At 34.1% G+C, this 16124-nt stretch overlaps 5 protein-coding genes across 8 annotated transcripts; 3 read left to right on the top strand and 2 right to left on the bottom strand.

Annotated features, from left to right (window-relative positions):
• Positions 1–4: 4 nt before the first annotated feature.
• LOC143179537 (uncharacterized) lies at positions 5–1792 on the bottom strand. Its single transcript, XM_076378835.1, has 6 exons — positions 1750–1792; positions 1437–1672; positions 1102–1319; positions 696–1005; positions 247–612; positions 5–163 (listed from the first exon to the last, which is right to left on the bottom strand). The coding sequence occupies exons 1-6, from the start codon at positions 1790–1792 to the stop codon at positions 5–7; spliced, it is 1332 nt and encodes a 443-aa protein (XP_076234950.1).
• A 1036-nt stretch (positions 1793–2828) lies between these two features.
• On the top strand, positions 2829–5214 carry LOC143178826 (G-protein coupled receptor 143). The gene is made up of 6 exons (XM_076377695.1): positions 2829–3330; positions 3385–3496; positions 3551–3645; positions 3712–3890; positions 3956–4283; positions 4351–5214. Exons 1-6 carry the CDS (start codon positions 3181–3183, stop codon positions 4573–4575), a joined length of 1089 nt encoding a protein of 362 aa, XP_076233810.1. The 5' UTR covers positions 2829–3180; the 3' UTR covers positions 4576–5214.
• Pkaap (A-kinase anchoring protein pkaap) lies at positions 3608–10126 on the bottom strand. 4 transcript variants are annotated; one of them, XR_013001855.1, is made up of 11 exons: positions 9791–10126; positions 8796–9570; positions 8602–8725; positions 8393–8529; positions 8158–8308; positions 7926–8040; positions 7676–7850; positions 7537–7610; positions 7414–7466; positions 7093–7254; positions 3608–3838 (listed from the first exon to the last, which is right to left on the bottom strand). XR_013001855.1 is itself a non-coding variant. In XM_076377690.1 (10 exons), exons 1-10 carry the CDS (start codon positions 9813–9815, stop codon positions 7165–7167), a joined length of 1719 nt encoding a protein of 572 aa, XP_076233805.1. In that variant the 5' UTR covers positions 9816–10126; the 3' UTR covers positions 6931–7164. The 4 variants fall into 4 exon arrangements, 3 of the variants coding, with proteins under 3 accessions (XP_076233805.1, XP_076233806.1, XP_076233808.1); XM_076377690.1 differs by lacking the exon at positions 3608–3838 and having other exon boundaries at positions 6931–7254; XM_076377691.1 differs by lacking the exon at positions 3608–3838 and having other exon boundaries at positions 6931–7254; positions 7582–7610.
• Positions 10127–11038: 912 nt separating this feature from the next.
• On the top strand, positions 11039–14169 carry LOC143179536 (uncharacterized). Its single transcript, XM_076378834.1, has 7 exons — positions 11039–11323; positions 11611–12098; positions 12154–12180; positions 12242–12297; positions 12359–12410; positions 12485–12711; positions 12925–14169. Exons 1-7 carry the CDS (start codon positions 11156–11158, stop codon positions 13707–13709), a joined length of 1803 nt encoding a protein of 600 aa, XP_076234949.1. The 5' UTR covers positions 11039–11155; the 3' UTR covers positions 13710–14169.
• An 890-nt stretch (positions 14170–15059) lies between these two features.
• Positions 15060–16121, top strand: LOC143178828 (uncharacterized). The gene is made up of 2 exons (XM_076377697.1): positions 15060–15634; positions 15974–16121. Exons 1-2 carry the CDS (start codon positions 15060–15062, stop codon positions 16032–16034), a joined length of 636 nt encoding a protein of 211 aa, XP_076233812.1. The 3' UTR covers positions 16035–16121.
• The last annotated feature ends 3 nt before the right edge of the window (positions 16122–16124 follow it).

Raw genomic sequence — 16124 nt, 5'->3', positions numbered from 1 at the left:
TTTGTTACGTTTGAACATGTTTGTTTTCTTCTATTATAAGATCGCTTGTTGTTGAACTCTTCTCTTGTTCATTTACTTTGTACAAGGCATTCAATTCCTCTGAAATGGAATTATCTTTGATTGTTGTCAACTCCTCACTTGATCGTTCTGTTGTGAACGGGATCTAAAATGTATTTATCTTGATAAAAATTGATAACTGTACATATACAAAGTTACGATCTATTGCGATTAGCCTATTTAACATACAGGGTGTGCAGGAATATCTTTACTCTTAATAGAGAGTTTTCTATATATTTTTTGAGCTTCTTCAGGAGTGATATTGGCTTCTATCAACGAGGTAAGAATATCTCTTTCAGTTACAAGCAATTCTGGATTTGCGTCAATTAACAAGACAGATTTTTCACGATTAGGATTAATAGCTTTCGACTCCTGATATGACATTAGTTTTTCAGCAACCTTATTTTCATTTAGAACCTTTGGCGGCGTCGGTGGTCGAACTCTAGAAGTGTGTAACAATTGACGAGTACGAAGATCCTCTATTTCCTCATCTTCCGAATCACTCGACATGTTTAAAGCAATCTTCAACTGATAGACTTCGTACAGCATCCTGTTCTGTTTAGAGGACAGACAGGCAAACCATTACTTTATAAATCTGAATAACTACATCTAACTTAAGTTGAAAAGTTCATTCTGACCATGTCTAAAAACTCCTCGTTTCGTTTTAAGTGCCTCTTGAAGACATTTCGCAATTCGTCATCAGTATAGAGTCCATTGAGCATTATCTCGTTCGTAATTTCATATACAAATTTTGCATATTTCGCCTCCTCATCTTTAACGCAGACTTTTCGATTAGCAGACGTATTCGTGCATCCTCGACCCATTTCCGAACATCTGCATCCGTCGTGGCGGTCTCTTGAAGAATTGACCGCCATCGATAGCTGATGATTAATCCCTTGCGTCAAAAAGTCAGAAACGGATTCATAGACCATTAAATCCTCATCGTATCTATATTAGAATTTATCTTCCGCTTAACAAAATACTAAATAATAAAAAGAATATTAAATTACAAAAATTTCATCTTTACTGCAAATTTCGTTTCACCTGTGTTCATAATCATCTTGAATCTTAAATTCACTCTTTGTAGATTGTTTTATTTGTTGATCGTTAAATATGTAGGATTCCGATTTATTTACTCTTGGAAAACTTAAATTATGACATCTCGAACGTGAACAAACTGCATTATAATCATAACAATCGGTGAGATATTTTTGATCTTTACATGGACAGAAGCATCTTTCACAACTTATTTTTAAGAGATCCTATTTATCCAATTAAAAAATGACAGAGATATTAAAATTTTGTTTTTACGTGATAATGTTTTAAATCATGTGAACTTTTTATTAATCACAACTACAAATGTTACACGAAGAATTTACCGCTGGATGATGTTGTGTATCGTATGCTAATCTGTCAATCATTTCGTTCGTAATTTCTGTTGTCACTGATCGTGACTTACGATCACTTTGTTTCAGCAATTGTTTTCGTTTGTACATATAGTTTTTGTTTCTAGCATCGACGACACATTTTGCGAGTAAAATACGTCGTAGATGAGAACTCATCGAGTTATATGCTGTCAGTTGTTCGTAATAATTTTGACCATTCTGATTGTACGCTGCATTCACAATTTTATGTTACACAAAAGGTTCTATTAAAAGTATTATAAAAAACAAGAATTATTTTTGTTCATACCAGTACTTTTAAGATTAATTTCGCTTCTATTGCATTTCGTCATTTCTTATAAACTCTCTTACAATATGGAAGAATATCTAGTTCACTAAAGATTTTGAACGATCATGAAAATTTTCTATATTATTTCTAACTGACACCTAGCTTTAGAGTGAATATATGCGCATTCAGATTCAATAAAAATTGTTTGCTAGTTGGTTGCTAAACAACGCGAATTGTACACATTTCGTATTCACTACATAGATATTATTCATGCAACCTGTGTGTATACACAATCTCTTCGTAATTTGTTTCTTTTGGTTTGCAGTTTAAGAGTTCAAACATTTATAGCGATTTTACAATCCAATCGAGGAATTTACTGTAATTTACTGTAAAGAAAAAGCATTTAAAAAATGTGATAAATCATGAACAGTTTGTATTTCGTCGGTGATGCTACTACTAGATGGCTCTGACGATGCGTAGTTTTAGTTCATAGATTCTGCTGCTAGATGGATAGGCATTTCACTAGCTGTTTTTTTAACTGCGTTGTTTAAATTCCTTTTCTTTTTGCAGAAAATAAATTTAAGTACTGTATTATCTTTTACAAAATTAATTGTTGTATCGCTGCAAATGCTGGAGATACACAGATTTTATGTATGTGTGTACCTCATAAATTACGTATTTAGGAATTATATAGGTTATTAAGTAAAAACATTGTAAAGAAATTTTATAAAAATGCTGCTGCATCTAGAGTTTTATTACATCATATTGTTACATACCTAATCAATTTTAAAAACTCTGCAATAATTTTAGATCTTTAAATTTAAAACATACATAAATAATGTAATATTCAGTGAATGAAGAAGTTAAGGTGCTATAATTTTTTTTGATCATGAATAAAAAAAATTTGCTGTTTATGATTACATAAACAAAATAAAGTTTATAATAGTTCTAAATCATCAAATAAACTAACTTTTTACAGTAGTTTATTATTCTTTGATGTCTGTAAAATATCCTAAATCCTAAATCCCATCCGCTCGTATGTATGCATTCTTGTATCTCATGTAAGGGGAAGGGAGAGAACAGGTTCGAAATGAATTTTGTCGAACGTTCTAATTTATGCTTCATTTAAATACAAGTTGTGAAGCTATTGCAGTTACATACTTTGTCTGTGACTGTATGTACTTATTGGTTATTTATGGCGTCAAAACGAATTACACCGGAAACATCGTACGGCTTCATTTTAAGATAAAAATGATCGAGGCCTTGTTAATTCTTGCTAGGAGTTTCTCAAGAGTAATATTCGACTGACTGCAGTATCGTGAACTTATATTTTATATTTCTGACTTTCGTGTGTAAAAGAATTGATGAAATGTAAACCAGTATCTTATCGTCATTAGTTTTTTTCTTATCGTCTCTTTTATCGATGTTCATAAAATCAAAATCTAATAGAATATGGCTGATCCAACGATACAAACGTTTTGTTGTCACCATTCCAATAGAACGGACATGGCAATTGTTATTATGCAAGAATTCAACACAGATGTATACAATGCTGTCTGTATGGCCTCGTCTCTGATGGGCATTTTGGGTGCAATTTATCAGGTAAAAAGTTTTTTGTAAGTATTATAATGAGAAACTTAGAGAGTTTCTTTGTAGGTACTACCAAGGGAAGTATCTAATCTTCCTCATCGATGGCAAAGCTTTTCTGCATCCAGAGGAAAAGAAATTATTATATGGCTTGCAGTGGCTGATCTTTTGGCTTCATTAGGTAATTTTAGATTACATTTTTTAAATATATTTCTTTAATACTTCGTTTTTCTAGGTGTGTTTATTAGATCAGCCCTCTGGATGAATTATAAGTCAATAATGCCGATGGAAGATGACACATCTAGCGTTGTTTTTTGTGCACTTTCTTCGGTAAATCAGTTATCATGTTACATTTAAACTTTGCATTATATCTAAATGAGAAATATGTATGTTCAGGCTTGGATACAGTATTTTTACATGGCAACATGGATCTGGACTCTATGTTACGCTATTGATATAAAATTATTACTTGGGGACCGTTCTGGACATCCTACTTGTTATCATGCCTTTGCTTGGATATGTCCTGCAATTTTGACAACATTTGGTTTAGCAATTTTGTATATACCAGATGCAAAGTTAGTATTTTTGGTATAATACATTTATATTGTTTGAGCCTCCTAAAAATTATATTATTTTTTAGTTGTCACAATTTAACATCCCTGTCAACTGCTGTACTACGTATTCTGCCAAACTATTGTGCTACCTACGTTCTTTTAGCGGTAGTAATGATCGCTAATCCTGTATTATATTTTACTTTGACACGAGACCTTCAGACTGCTGTTACTTGCAGTTTAGCGCAAGTAACAGGGAGAGAAAGAAAATTGGTGCAGACAATAAGACTCAAATTTGCATTGACCAATGTTGTATATTATATATGTTGGTTGCCAAATTTAATTAATGGAATCTTATTGTGGACTTTATGGTTTCAATTACCAATGAAAGCTATTATTACTCTGTGGTACATAATGGTAAGTATATGTTTCAATATTAACATCAATATAACAGACTAAATTAACATAAATATTTCTCCTACAGGCTGTTACAAATCCTCTTCAAGCATTTTTCAATGCATTGGTTTACAAAAGATGGGGTAAAAGAGAGAAATTTCGATTAGAATGTTGTCAGAAATTGGGGAATTTTAGCATAAGTCAAATTGCAAAAGGGGATACCAATATGCGGTTGACCGAATCATCACCTTTATTGGATCCAAAATATGGGTGTCCGCCACATACGAGCATAAATGGATCTTCTTCATTCTAAAAACTGTGATATGCGAAATTTTTTTATATCGTAACATTACCATGTTACAAATGTCTCAACATGTGGACTTTTACTGCCTTATACAATTTTTTGAAAGAAGATCTATTTTTAATACTTTTAATTTTGGGACCATAAGAAAAACTATAGTGCTCAATCACTTATTACAATATGAACAATTTTGACGAGAATGACTCTGAGGATTAATATTTATAAACTTAAACATTGTATATATGAAGTTATCGTTTTTAACTTTTTATAGATATAATTCAGTAATGATTAATAAACGTTTGCATTCTAGTGTAGATTTCCTTAGAAGATGACTAACTTGGTAAAAAGCTTTATGGAAGAAGTATTTTTGTGTTTTAATTGAGGTGCTTTTTTCCAGTGAGCACGTTTGTTAATTGTTATAAATACAAGAGATTTTATTTTCTACATATATATGAACACGTCTATATATACAATGTAATTCATTATATAAATTAATATTGTATAATGAATATAGATTTCTTTTATACATCTAATATTTTTTACGCTGCATTTCCATTAGTAATAAGTTACAAGTGTTAATATAAAATACTCAAACTTTCTTCAATGTACGATGTATAAATATAGCTAATATTTCCATTAAAAAACATGAGTTTCAAAACAATTCTGAAGTTCTTTATTACAATCAATAAGAACTATGCCTAAAAAATATGAACTTCCGAAAATAGAGCATGTAGAATCTTCGAACAAACATTATGATCTTTTAATTAACAGATTTTATTTGTACAACATCTCTTCTTATCTGAATAAAAAAATTCTTATGTACATTGCTATTAACAAATGATCAATTCGCCTTTCTAAAACCTGTACGTATCTTTTTTAAGGAGTGCCAAGACTATGTTTTCGAATAACAAGTTCGGTCTCTACTAGCACCAACAAATCTATGTAAATACGGAAACCATAACAATTAATTGCTAATTTTTAATTGTTGTAAGCTAAACCTGAGTGCAAAGCATATCTAGCACAAGTATTTGTTAATTATATAATTATATAAATATGCTTTGCAAAAATATATACAGTACTAATAGATTTTACTATTACAAATAGACAAAATACTGTAAAACTTGCCGCCGCAAGTATTGATAAAGAAAATAGTAAACTAGCTATTATTGTTCTTTCGTTTTTACAGAAGGAACCAGCGTGCACCATAGAACATCACCAACGAACATTTGAATAACACTAGTCTTGGACTGCATGCTTTTTTTTTACATTTTTAATTGTTACTATCTAATTTTTTATTCTAGTACGTTATGTGTTCACTCTTTCTTTCTTTTACGTCATTTTTAAAAAATAGATTCGATTTTAATAAAATAATTCTTATTTGAAGTTAAATTACCTACTACCACTAACTACATAAGACTGATCTTATATAGGGATTTCTTGACTATACAGTAACAAAATTTTTTTACTAATCTTATATAATGTGTAGATTGCAACAAATACTGCCAAGTAAATAACTTAATACTTACAAGACTTAATTATTACAGACGAATTAAATATGGACATAAAATTCAAATTTCAAAAACTAGTGATTTTGTCGAAAGCTTACTTGTGTCTAATACATCTAAAGTGCACTTTGCTTATTCTGTTTTGAAAAACATATTAGCGTCTTTTAATCACATTCTTTTGAGATATGTCGTAAGTTCTCGTCACATACAACATTTCTGTTCCTTCATTCTTCTTTATAGAAAATAAAGAACACTACTTATGTTAGAGTACCTTAGAAAATATTTCAAACACAGTGGACTATCAATATACTTGGCAGTCAAATGATGAAAAAAATAATACAATATATTGAACACAAAGCAGTAAGCTCTGTAGGTTCTATCGTCATGCTAAAAAACATACATGTACACCTTACCCCTTTTAGTGCCGACCGAAAAAGTTGCAAATATAGCTAACGACGATATACAGTTGATCAGCAGTAAAAGGTTTCTAATATAAATGAATACTTTTATAATCTCAAGAAATTTAAAAAACTATGGAATTGTTATTTTCGTTTTGTATAACTTGTAAACCTTGAATAAGAGGGAGAGCTCTATAGTAAAGCCTGTTCGTATATATTTTTTTATACAACTTTTGAAAAACCTAATCATAAAATATTGATTTTATTTATAAATAAATCCTTTTTTGTAATTAATCATGCAATACTTCCAAAAAGCTTATAAGACTATGAAGTATAAAAAAATTATACATTCTTAATTATTAATTCTACATTGATCACAATTATAATCTTACTATAGACTCTACTTTAAATGCATATGTTAATCACGCGTTATAAAAAGAGACAGAAGACATTAGTAATAAAAATACGAAAATTTATAGATATAAGCGCTCATTGACTTTAATTACCATATTTAGTTTTTAAATTGCGGTAACAAATATTTAATTTTGTCCTTATTAAATTTGGCACTTTGGCAAAATATCAAATATTCGTAAATATTTAGAAAATGATAATAAACAAATATTTACCTTTAAGCATTTAAAGTGCGAAGTATATCATACAAAAAAAGAAATCGATGTCACCATTCGTAGTATATGCCATCAGGACGAGAAATTCGATGCTCCTAGAGTTAAAGAGGTGATCTCACGGATGATCATCTCAGCGATCTTCCATGCTAACTCTTCTTTAGCCTAATTATATCGATTGAATACAGTTTGAAACCAAATAGACTCGAAACGATTCAATATAATCATGCATTATATGATGTTTCTATAAAGCAAGTTTCCTAATGCAATTTTTACGATAGTATAATTTCATTCATGGGAAGATTACTTCTGAATAAAGCTCACCTTATCTTGCTCCATATTTACAAGTCTTTTCACAGCACGTGTTAATCGAGATTCTAAAAGTTTGTTTGTACAGTTATTTTAACTTGATTTGGATATCTTAAAAATGTATTACAAGCAACTCACCACATTTTTTTTGAGGATCTGGTTCTATTTCTGTAACAAACCTACCTAATTCATCGATATAACCGACGCTTAAACTGAAAAATGAGTAAGTCAATCATTGAAGTATTTTTTATGATGTTACATCTTTATTTTTAATTACCTATATTTGTTACGTTTCCATAACGAATCTGGGTCATAAAGTTGTCTAGTATCAATGTTCATACCACCGTTAATATTCGTTTTATGGTTGACTACTTTATTTCCTTCATTCCCTGCCTGCAGGGTACCGTGCATATTAATACTAATAGAACTCACTTCGCTACTGCAATCGGAACCTACAATCGGAACAATTTACATGAAATCTTTGACATTAATAATAATGTACGATGTATAAAAAAGGATTTACCAACCCGCTCTTTTTATTCTAGGATGTAAACTTGAGCACGGACTGCTTTGTATAGTATTGATCAACTCTGATAAGTATTTGTAGTATAACTGTGATGATAAGAAAGTAGGTAGATAATGCTGAAAAAACGCGACGTTATCTTAATTTAATGTTCCGAAGCTTTATCAGTATCTTATGGATCTTTGATATCACGCGAGAGTGTTAATACTTTGTATAGTTCTAAAATGTTCTCTTACCTTATTCAAGAACTTATATACAATTTTACAAGGTTTATCAAAACAATCAGGTCGTGGTCCCTCCCCATCTTCATGACAAATATTTTGTTCTACTTGAAAGCGAATTTTATCACTGAATCCAAGAGGCATTGTTGCTTGTAAACTAAAATACCTACAATGGTATAAATAATAACAATGTTAGCAATTTCTTTCATTATGAATAAGTCTCAAGATTTAATCATCCAAATGAAATTACTTGTCATAAATGATCAAAGCATCAGTTTGTGCTTCGTCAGGATCTGCAGTATCTTTCTTTCCCAATAAGTTTTGTTTGTAATTTATAGCAGACATCCAAAAATCCAATAACTCCCGTTTATTTTCAAGTTCCATAAACTAGAAAATAGCATTCACAATGTTGAATTATTAAATTTTAAAATATTGTTATAGTTCAGATATAAATATTACCTCCATAAAATAAAAAAACGCAGTTTCGTTGTACAATATATCTGTTAATTGTACATTACCACTAGTGAGAACATCAATTTGATGTTTACAATGAAATTCACTTCTTAAAAAGTCATTAATGTGTCTGAAAGAAATCATATTTTAATTCTCATGTTAAAAATAAATTGCTATTTATAAGCATCTTTCTCACTCACTCATTTTCTAGTATCTTGTATACAATCTTTTGAACAACTGATAGGCACTGCAACATAGGCTCAATGTTTTCATACTTAAAAGTATTCTCCATTTCTGTTTTTAAATCTTCAGGAATTTGATTTAATCCTAAAGCATCTTTAACAATATATTTTTTGTAAATCCTTAATGCGTCCTGTCTAATGGTAGTCATGTCTTGCCTCTTGTAATTATTTGATTGTCGCATTCTTTTTATCATCTGACTAGTCTTTGGCATGTTGTTACAATTTGATTCCATACCATTACTATTTACAAATTCATTGAATGATGTGACTTTAGTTTCACAATCATTCATATTATCCTCTGTTATTTCATGATGAAAATTTTCATTATCATCCACTGAATTAGGATGTCTATTAGAATTATCTTTACTATGCAGGCTTTGAACATTTTCTTTAGTTTCTACTATATTGAATGAACTGCATAGGCATTCTACTTCCAACCAAAACTTTATAAGTGCTAAACAATTTCGTGTCTCCATAAACTGAATGAAATATCCGAGAGCACCTTTGTCTGCAAGGATCTGTGGAAGGGTTTTAGAGAGCTGAGAGCTAAAGGAACAAGTCTCTCTTGTGTCTCCATTGGATGCTTTATCTTCTTCTTCCTCCTCAAGGCTGCACAATGTACCAATTGGTGTTTGGGCCGATGAATCTCCATTGGATACATCTCTAAATAATTTCCCAGAACTTGTTGACTTTGTGGGAGAAGCTTGCAAAGATCTGGGCCTATCTCTTTGCCCTGCAATTGCCAATAATTACTTTGTACATTAAATTACACAATGAACAACATTAAGAATTAGGAGCTTCTAAGAGGCTGTGCTTCACTAGAATATTCATCAAGTAGAATGACAGAAGGATAAATATTTTACATATAGGTTAGGTACGACATAATCAACAAAAATTCTTCTCTCGCACAAGATACAAAGGAGCCACGATATAAATAAACAAGCGATATTTACCAGATTTTTTAAAAAATGGAAACATTGTTCACGTCAGAACGAAACATGATAAACGACGCGATGTACAACGGCTGGACGCAGAAATAATGTTTTAATGAGCCTGACGCCAGGTCTCTTCCTGTAGCAGGCAAAAATGAATGCGTGGGTTCGTTTCGGACACGCTACCAAATACTGTATTAGGAATACAACACAATAAGCTTCCTCAATTCGTATACGCGCACCACACATGACATTTCACCGAACCGTCATTAATGTCATCGCCGCTCTGTTTAGAATAGCTGCATTGGCAGTTGGGCAAGCATTAGCATTGTTGCGATAGCTTTATCCATGTAGCGAATTTCGGTAAAGAATAAGTTGCCGAATCAAAGCAGTCGAAGAAGACGAACAAGCATCTTCGTAGATGCTTCACTTGCGTAATCGATTGTTTCTATCGCTGAAATCATAAGCGTGTCAACGATTCGTGGAAAGATCACGCTGCATTTGTTAGACACGATCATCCGAAGCGGTTTCGCAACAACGCAGCTTGCTAGAAATGTTTCCACTGATGCACCTGATGCTTATGCAGCCTTCCATCTTCTCTATTTAATAAAGAAGTAGAGAATTCAAAGCAGATTATACGGTACAAGCTGCTTTAATTATAGAAATCTGCGAAATTCTTATTAATAATTAATGTAAGTCACAAGTGATGGACTTCATGCGCACTGATCCCTATAAATCATATCCTTATTTCTGTCAAAAAGCGGGAGCCTGAGAAATACCTCTGCTAGAGAAGTTCAGGAGATTTAATTGAATCGGTAAGTTGAAGAACAATACAAGTCCAAAATCAGCCACTTCCAAATAATACTTTCAAAACTATATGTTAAGTGCACAGTACTAAACGTTGAGATGAAATATCTGAAAATGTGGTTTTCGAACTTGTACTTGGAATCTTCAGACTAAATTTCTCATCAGACAGCAAGGACTGAAAGCAAATGATCTTCTATCCTAATACCAATCCTACATCGATTCCAGTGCCAAGACCGTCACTACGATGGCCAAAGACCTCTGTTTACGTCTCAAGTGAAATGTTCTGACGTTTGGGCCAAATCGTTCTCATGGAATAACATTTAAATGAGGATGAGATCGCGTCATCAGTACACGGGCCAGGAGGGGCCAATGTCCGGGCACCGGACTCTGAGCTTCTCGTAACCGTTCAACGACAAATACCGGTTTCCAAGCGTACTGACCACTGTATCAAGGGACGGGTATCGTCGGTAAAGCTTTTCTTCCAGCAGCAGCATTCAGTCTGAATTCCGTTGACGATCCTTGCGCTCGCTTTTTCTAACATCCCTCTGTGCACTGAAAACGGGTGAACGTTCCTCCGTCATGCTGCCGCGTCGCGCGCTCCTGATTCTGTTCTGTTGCGTTATCGGTGCTCTATCTCTGCCAGCGACCTACGATCAACGACAGACAGGGGATCTGAACGTGCAAGTCCATCTGAAGGATGTACAGGTGTTGGCGTTGCTGAACGCCGACCTGACCAACGATTACACGGTAACTCGACGGTTTATGGTAGACTGATGCTGCGGGGAAATGGAATAGTTTGATAAGGAGAGATAACGCGATAAGGGAAACTATTATTATCTTTTTATGCATATCGTTATCTTTTATCAATTATGATTGCTGTCTATTTACCTATCTGCAGCTCTTCAAGTGATCTTCTATCGTATTTATGTACCTATAGGGTGTTCTATGTAGTAAACTGATTAGTCTAAGTTACAACTTCAGAAGCCTAATTAGATTCTAATTAGGTTTAATTTGTTTAATATTGCGGGTTGCAGGAGTATGATTATATTTACGACTATGGTGATTTCACGGTGAAACCCATTAAGCCTACTAGCTCTGCGCCTTCTTGGACACCTTCCGCAACTACCGAGAAGATCGATGTCACAGAAACAATTAATCCCTCTTCTCAAAATTCAACTTTAGACACTGCGATCAGTGAGGCCCTAGCTATTAATTCTACTACTGAAAACTTGGAAAATATTTCAATATCAGATGGAGGGAAAATGAATGAAACTTCACCAGATATGGTGACCGAGAAGCTAGAAGATCTGAGCAGCGAAAGTAGTACCGTGAAGATGAGGATCAATGATAAAACTAGAAAGGTGCTCGAAGATAATGAAACTTTAGTGCAGAGAAACACTGGCGGGGTTCCCATGGAAAATGTGACTACAAGAATGATAAGAAAACGTTGCAGAAGTGGATATTCGCCGAATGGGAAGAATCGCTGCTGGCGATTGAGTCAGCGACGACTTTCGTTTATTCCGTGAGTGCTACCAATCATGAATATAGTTCTAAATCGACGTGCTGACTTTTGATAGATCAGACTTTATTTTACAAATTAATCTGTCATTCATTGTATTTGCAGTTTGGCCATGAACCTTGCACCAAATCTCTTGAATAATTTAGGGCGCCTCGCAAAGAATTCGGCGCAGGATGTTTATCAGACGCAATCAAACTGAAAAGTGCCATGAACCTCGAACCATTTGCAATCATTTAGCATCACCTAATTTCATATATGTATAGTTCTGCAAATTTGTAAAAAAAAGTGCAATAAAGTTAAGGAACCACGATATACGCTAGTTCTCTATTCTCTCAAGCGTTCCATATTCAAGAAAACGGATAAAAATATCCGGGTAACTGCGCAACCAGTCGCGGCATGGTGGATCACTCGCGTTCCTTAATCATCTATGTTGATCGTTGGTCACTGTATGTGCGTTGTTACCCTCTCCAGTGGAGATGCTCCCTCGATCTATATACGAGAGCTCAGCCGATCCATGAAAGCGGATCTCCCGCAGTTGAGGATCAGACTTCGTTCGACTTGGCCGATCCTGGCTTCTACAATATGGTGATCCACGACGAGCGACTTCTGTTACCAGGTAGCATAATATAGATCGATCTTTGTGTATGATAGAGATATCTGGATAATTAGAATTTTTGAAACTTTTTTTATAAAAAGATATATCTTCAATTTTAGTTTCATGTCTTCCTTAAGTTATTCTTGCAATCTTTTTCTTCTGGTATATCGTTAACCTCGCGCGTTCTTCTTAATTTTTCAATCTTTCTACTATCTCTAAATCTCTTCTCTTTAGGCATCTTGTTAGGATTGCTCATTCAATACTCTAATGCTGCGCCAACAACTTACCATCAAACCCAAGTGGGCAACTTCAACGTTGATACCAAGCTCGATAACTTCCTTATCGTCATTGGTGAGGCTTTGAGCAGCAACCTGTTGAACAAATTGGCGACTAAAGCTCTGCAACTCCAGAGTCTACCATCTCAGCGCAGCGTCTCAGAAGGGACATCTGAGAAGCCATTAGAAGCAACGGTATACGAAACAGACGACGCAAAGGGAGGTAGAGAACCTTATCACGTTGAAATCGTCCACATAGGAAAAGAAGGGGAATCTGCTCTGGAGAAGAGCAAAGCTTCTGAGAAACCTGAAATTCCTAGTGGTAACACCGAAAACAAAATCGAAAATGATAAGTCTTCGAACTTAGAAGGCGCATCAGTGGTGTCCATTGACGGCAGTAAACCTGATAAAAAGGTGAGGAGTCTCTTGGGGAGTGAGGAACATTTCGAAGTGGTCTACGATTCAACGAAAAAAAGTAAGCAATTGATTTCGATGAAAAATTTTGACCAGTCTGACCTAGAAGTTAAGGAGGAGTCTTTCAAGACTACGAGACCAGGGATTTCTTTGAAGAAACAACTGTCAAAGGAGCAGGAAGAGGAAAACAGGGTTTTAACATCTGCGGAACGAAATGACTTAGGAAAATTTCACGAACTAGTCCTGGTGGGAGACGGCATCGAGAATTGTGGGCCTGGAAGATACAGGGACCGAAAAGGCATCTGCCAACACGATCAAAGCTTTAATTGAAATTATTCTGTTTGATCTACTTTCCTATGTTTAGATTTTTTATGAGTTATTACGGAGAGATTGTAATGGATATAGTATGTAGTAGCATCTAAGTTAGGTAAAGATACTGTACTTAATATAGTTTAATAATTTAATTGACAGATTTTTGTTTATTCTTAATGAAGGATATACGTATAACAATTGTGATATATACATACTAGTAGTCTTAGACATAAGATCAATATTATATTGCAAATCGCTTATTCAGGCCCTTCCGTACTGTAAACCTATTCAAATTTCGCGCGCAGAAGTATTCTTGATCTGAAAGATTCACAAGATTCAAATTGCGAAACGCTTGTACGTCATAATTTTTATGTATTTTATAGAACTCATCTTGTTACATTTCTACCATTTACATCATCTATTATTTATACATCTGTATCATGTAAAAAGAGAATAAACGGTAAGTTACAAAAACGAATGAACACCCTCTTTAGCGACATCTTTCTTCCATTGCTAAACCAATAGGTATTTTGATTATAATTTCTACCTTCAAGCTACATGAACATAACCTAACATTTTACAAAGTTGCATAGGGTGAACGAACGTTAACTGATGCCTGTTCGAAAAGACATGAAGGGTGTTTCTCTGAACAATATAGAGATTTGTAAGTATTCAGCTTCCTATACCTGTCCTTGAAGTTTTTCATCTTAATAAACCTTTGAGAATGCGCGCCACTCGAACTTGAACCAGGAAGCCGATGCGTCAGGTTCAAGTATGGCGGAAATGTGAGATCAAGGGCAAGGTTAGCGTAATAGGTGGCAGTCAAGAGACAGGGAAACGGTGAAATGAACTCGGTGGGGCTACACGAGGTCGTTGCTCTTTATAAATCGGCTCGTGAATGTATGAGAACGTAGTAGTGAGCATACCGAACAAACACATGTTCTATGCCTTATATGGATACTTCAGTAGTACTAACAAACTAGCTATAGTCATGCTTCTTTTGCTCGAGTAGAACACACCATCTCGAATTGAGTTAATTAGAAGTAGAAGGGACGATGGAATTAGGAAATTAAATATTTCAATGGGATTTTAACTTAATTATAAATCAAATCAAATAACTACGTAATATGATTAAAATAAGAAAATTTGGTCCATTGAAAGTAAATCTAATACATATTACTTTTGATAGCTGGGTTAAAAATGACGATATACATACATAGCTAATATATTCCTATTTTCTATGATTCTTCTTCTAAAAGTATTAGCAATAATGCGCAAAGGAGGAACCGATTTCAATCAGAGCTTTACTCGATTATGTATGCAAGCATGTACGTACAGAGGCCAGGTTCTTGAACTCAATCTGTTTCCATGCCAGGTGGGGACCAGGATCAGCGGCCGGTAGGAGATGTCGTCACGCCTGGTCACACCTCGTTCATCCTTCGCATCGTTAGGACGTTCATTCTTCATCACGTCACGAGCATACAATTTCTTCCGATTGGAAAACTTTTTCTATCGATTGATCGTTTACGACTCTCAAATTATCTCACGAGCTGTTTCGCGCCCCTAAACGAAAATACCACCGACAATCGAATCCTATCGATGTTATCGATCAACATGCGAGTGTTTAAAACGGTGTTGATAATCGTTGCGTTGTTTACCGATAGAATCGAGTGTCTACCGCTTGCAAACGAGACATCGATCGAGGAATCGTCGATTATAAAGGATCCACAATCGAACCTCCTGGATGACCACTATGATCAACGACAAGAGGGAACTGAGAATTATCGTGTGCACTTGGGCAACGTAGTCGTCGTTGTTGCACCTGTCGAGGCCCTTCTTTTAACCGGTGGTGCAGGCAAACCTAATTTATCGAACTTAAAGCCAACCACGGACAACCCCCAACTTGAGCCTAGACCATTCTCAGAATCTAAGTCTACTAACAGGTACTTTAATTACAAAGGAAACTTTGTTAATCGATAAATATCGATAGTATACAAGTTCCTGTTTTCATATTTAAGATATGGGATAGATCTCCGTGTATGAGATTTTCAAATGTTCAAATATTTAAATTTTCAAAATTTCCAAAATCTTTTTCTCTTCTTTCAAATTTTCAAACAGAAACTTTTGTAGCATCGCCCTTGAAATGTAAAACACTATTCGCCAACAGCATACAGTAATTTCTTACATGATTATTTAAGAAAATTAATTGCGCTCACTTAGTGTAGTTTAACTTCGGCGATTTAACGAGATTTAAAGGTAATATAAACGTATTTTTATTTTAGGAGTGGCCTAAATTTGGCAAATCTACTCATTCCATTTTTACGTCGATTTCATCACAAATGAAGAATCTTAACCTTTCTCCACATTCTATCATCATTTCTTGCCAAGTAATCACGCAGCATCTTACGTCGTTTGGTTTGCATTACGTTTTTT

The sequence above is a fragment of the Calliopsis andreniformis genome, chromosome 5 (genome assembly GCF_051401765.1).
Source record: "Calliopsis andreniformis isolate RMS-2024a chromosome 5, iyCalAndr_principal, whole genome shotgun sequence".
NCBI lineage: Eukaryota > Metazoa > Arthropoda > Insecta > Hymenoptera > Andrenidae > Calliopsis > Calliopsis andreniformis.
This window is presented reverse-complemented; position numbering and strand designations above follow the sequence as displayed.

What these genes read in the sequence shown, in the direction of transcription:
- LOC143179537 (XM_076378835.1), bottom strand. Translation starts at nt 1,792, where the DNA reads ATGACGAAATGCAATAGAAGCGAAATTAATCTTAAAAGTACTG. An exon ending in ATACACAACATCATCCAGCG is followed by an intron (nt 1,320 to 1,436) that starts GTAAATTCTTCG and finishes TTGGATAAATAG; the next exon opens with GATCTCTTAAAAATAAGTTG. An exon ending in CAAGATGATTATGAACACAG is followed by an intron (nt 1,006 to 1,101) that starts GTGAAACGAAAT and finishes ATTCTAATATAG; the next exon opens with ATACGATGAGGATTTAATGG.
- LOC143178826 (XM_076377695.1), top strand. Translation starts at nt 3,181, where the DNA reads ATGGCTGATCCAACGATACAAACGTTTTGTTGTCACCATTCCAATAGA. An exon ending in TTTTGGGTGCAATTTATCAG is followed by an intron (nt 3,331 to 3,384) that starts GTAAAAAGTTTT and finishes GTTTCTTTGTAG; the next exon opens with GTACTACCAAGGGAAGTATC. An exon ending in TTACTCTGTGGTACATAATG is followed by an intron (nt 4,284 to 4,350) that starts GTAAGTATATGT and finishes TTTCTCCTACAG; the next exon opens with GCTGTTACAAATCCTCTTCA.
- Pkaap (XM_076377690.1), bottom strand. Translation starts at nt 9,815, where the DNA reads ATGTTTCCATTTTTTAAAAAATCTG. An exon ending in TACAAGATACTAGAAAATGA is followed by an intron (nt 8,726 to 8,795) that starts GTGAGTGAGAAA and finishes GATTTCTTTCAG; the next exon opens with ACACATTAATGACTTTTTAA. An exon ending in TCCTAGAATAAAAAGAGCGG is followed by an intron (nt 7,851 to 7,925) that starts GTTGGTAAATCC and finishes TTCCGATTGTAG; the next exon opens with GTTCCGATTGCAGTAGCGAA.
- LOC143179536 (XM_076378834.1), top strand. Translation starts at nt 11,156, where the DNA reads ATGCTGCCGCGTCGCGCGCTCCTGATTCTGTTCTGTTGCGTTATCGGT. An exon ending in ACCTGACCAACGATTACACG is followed by an intron (nt 11,324 to 11,610) that starts GTAACTCGACGG and finishes TGCGGGTTGCAG; the next exon opens with GAGTATGATTATATTTACGA. An exon ending in GTTAAGGAACCACGATATAC is followed by an intron (nt 12,411 to 12,484) that starts GCTAGTTCTCTA and finishes CTGCGCAACCAG; the next exon opens with TCGCGGCATGGTGGATCACT.
- LOC143178828 (XM_076377697.1), top strand. Translation starts at nt 15,060, where the DNA reads ATGCCAGGTGGGGACCAGGATCAGCGGCCGGTAGGAGATGTCGTCACG. An exon ending in GAATCTAAGTCTACTAACAG is followed by an intron (nt 15,635 to 15,973) that starts GTACTTTAATTA and finishes TTTTTATTTTAG; the next exon opens with GAGTGGCCTAAATTTGGCAA.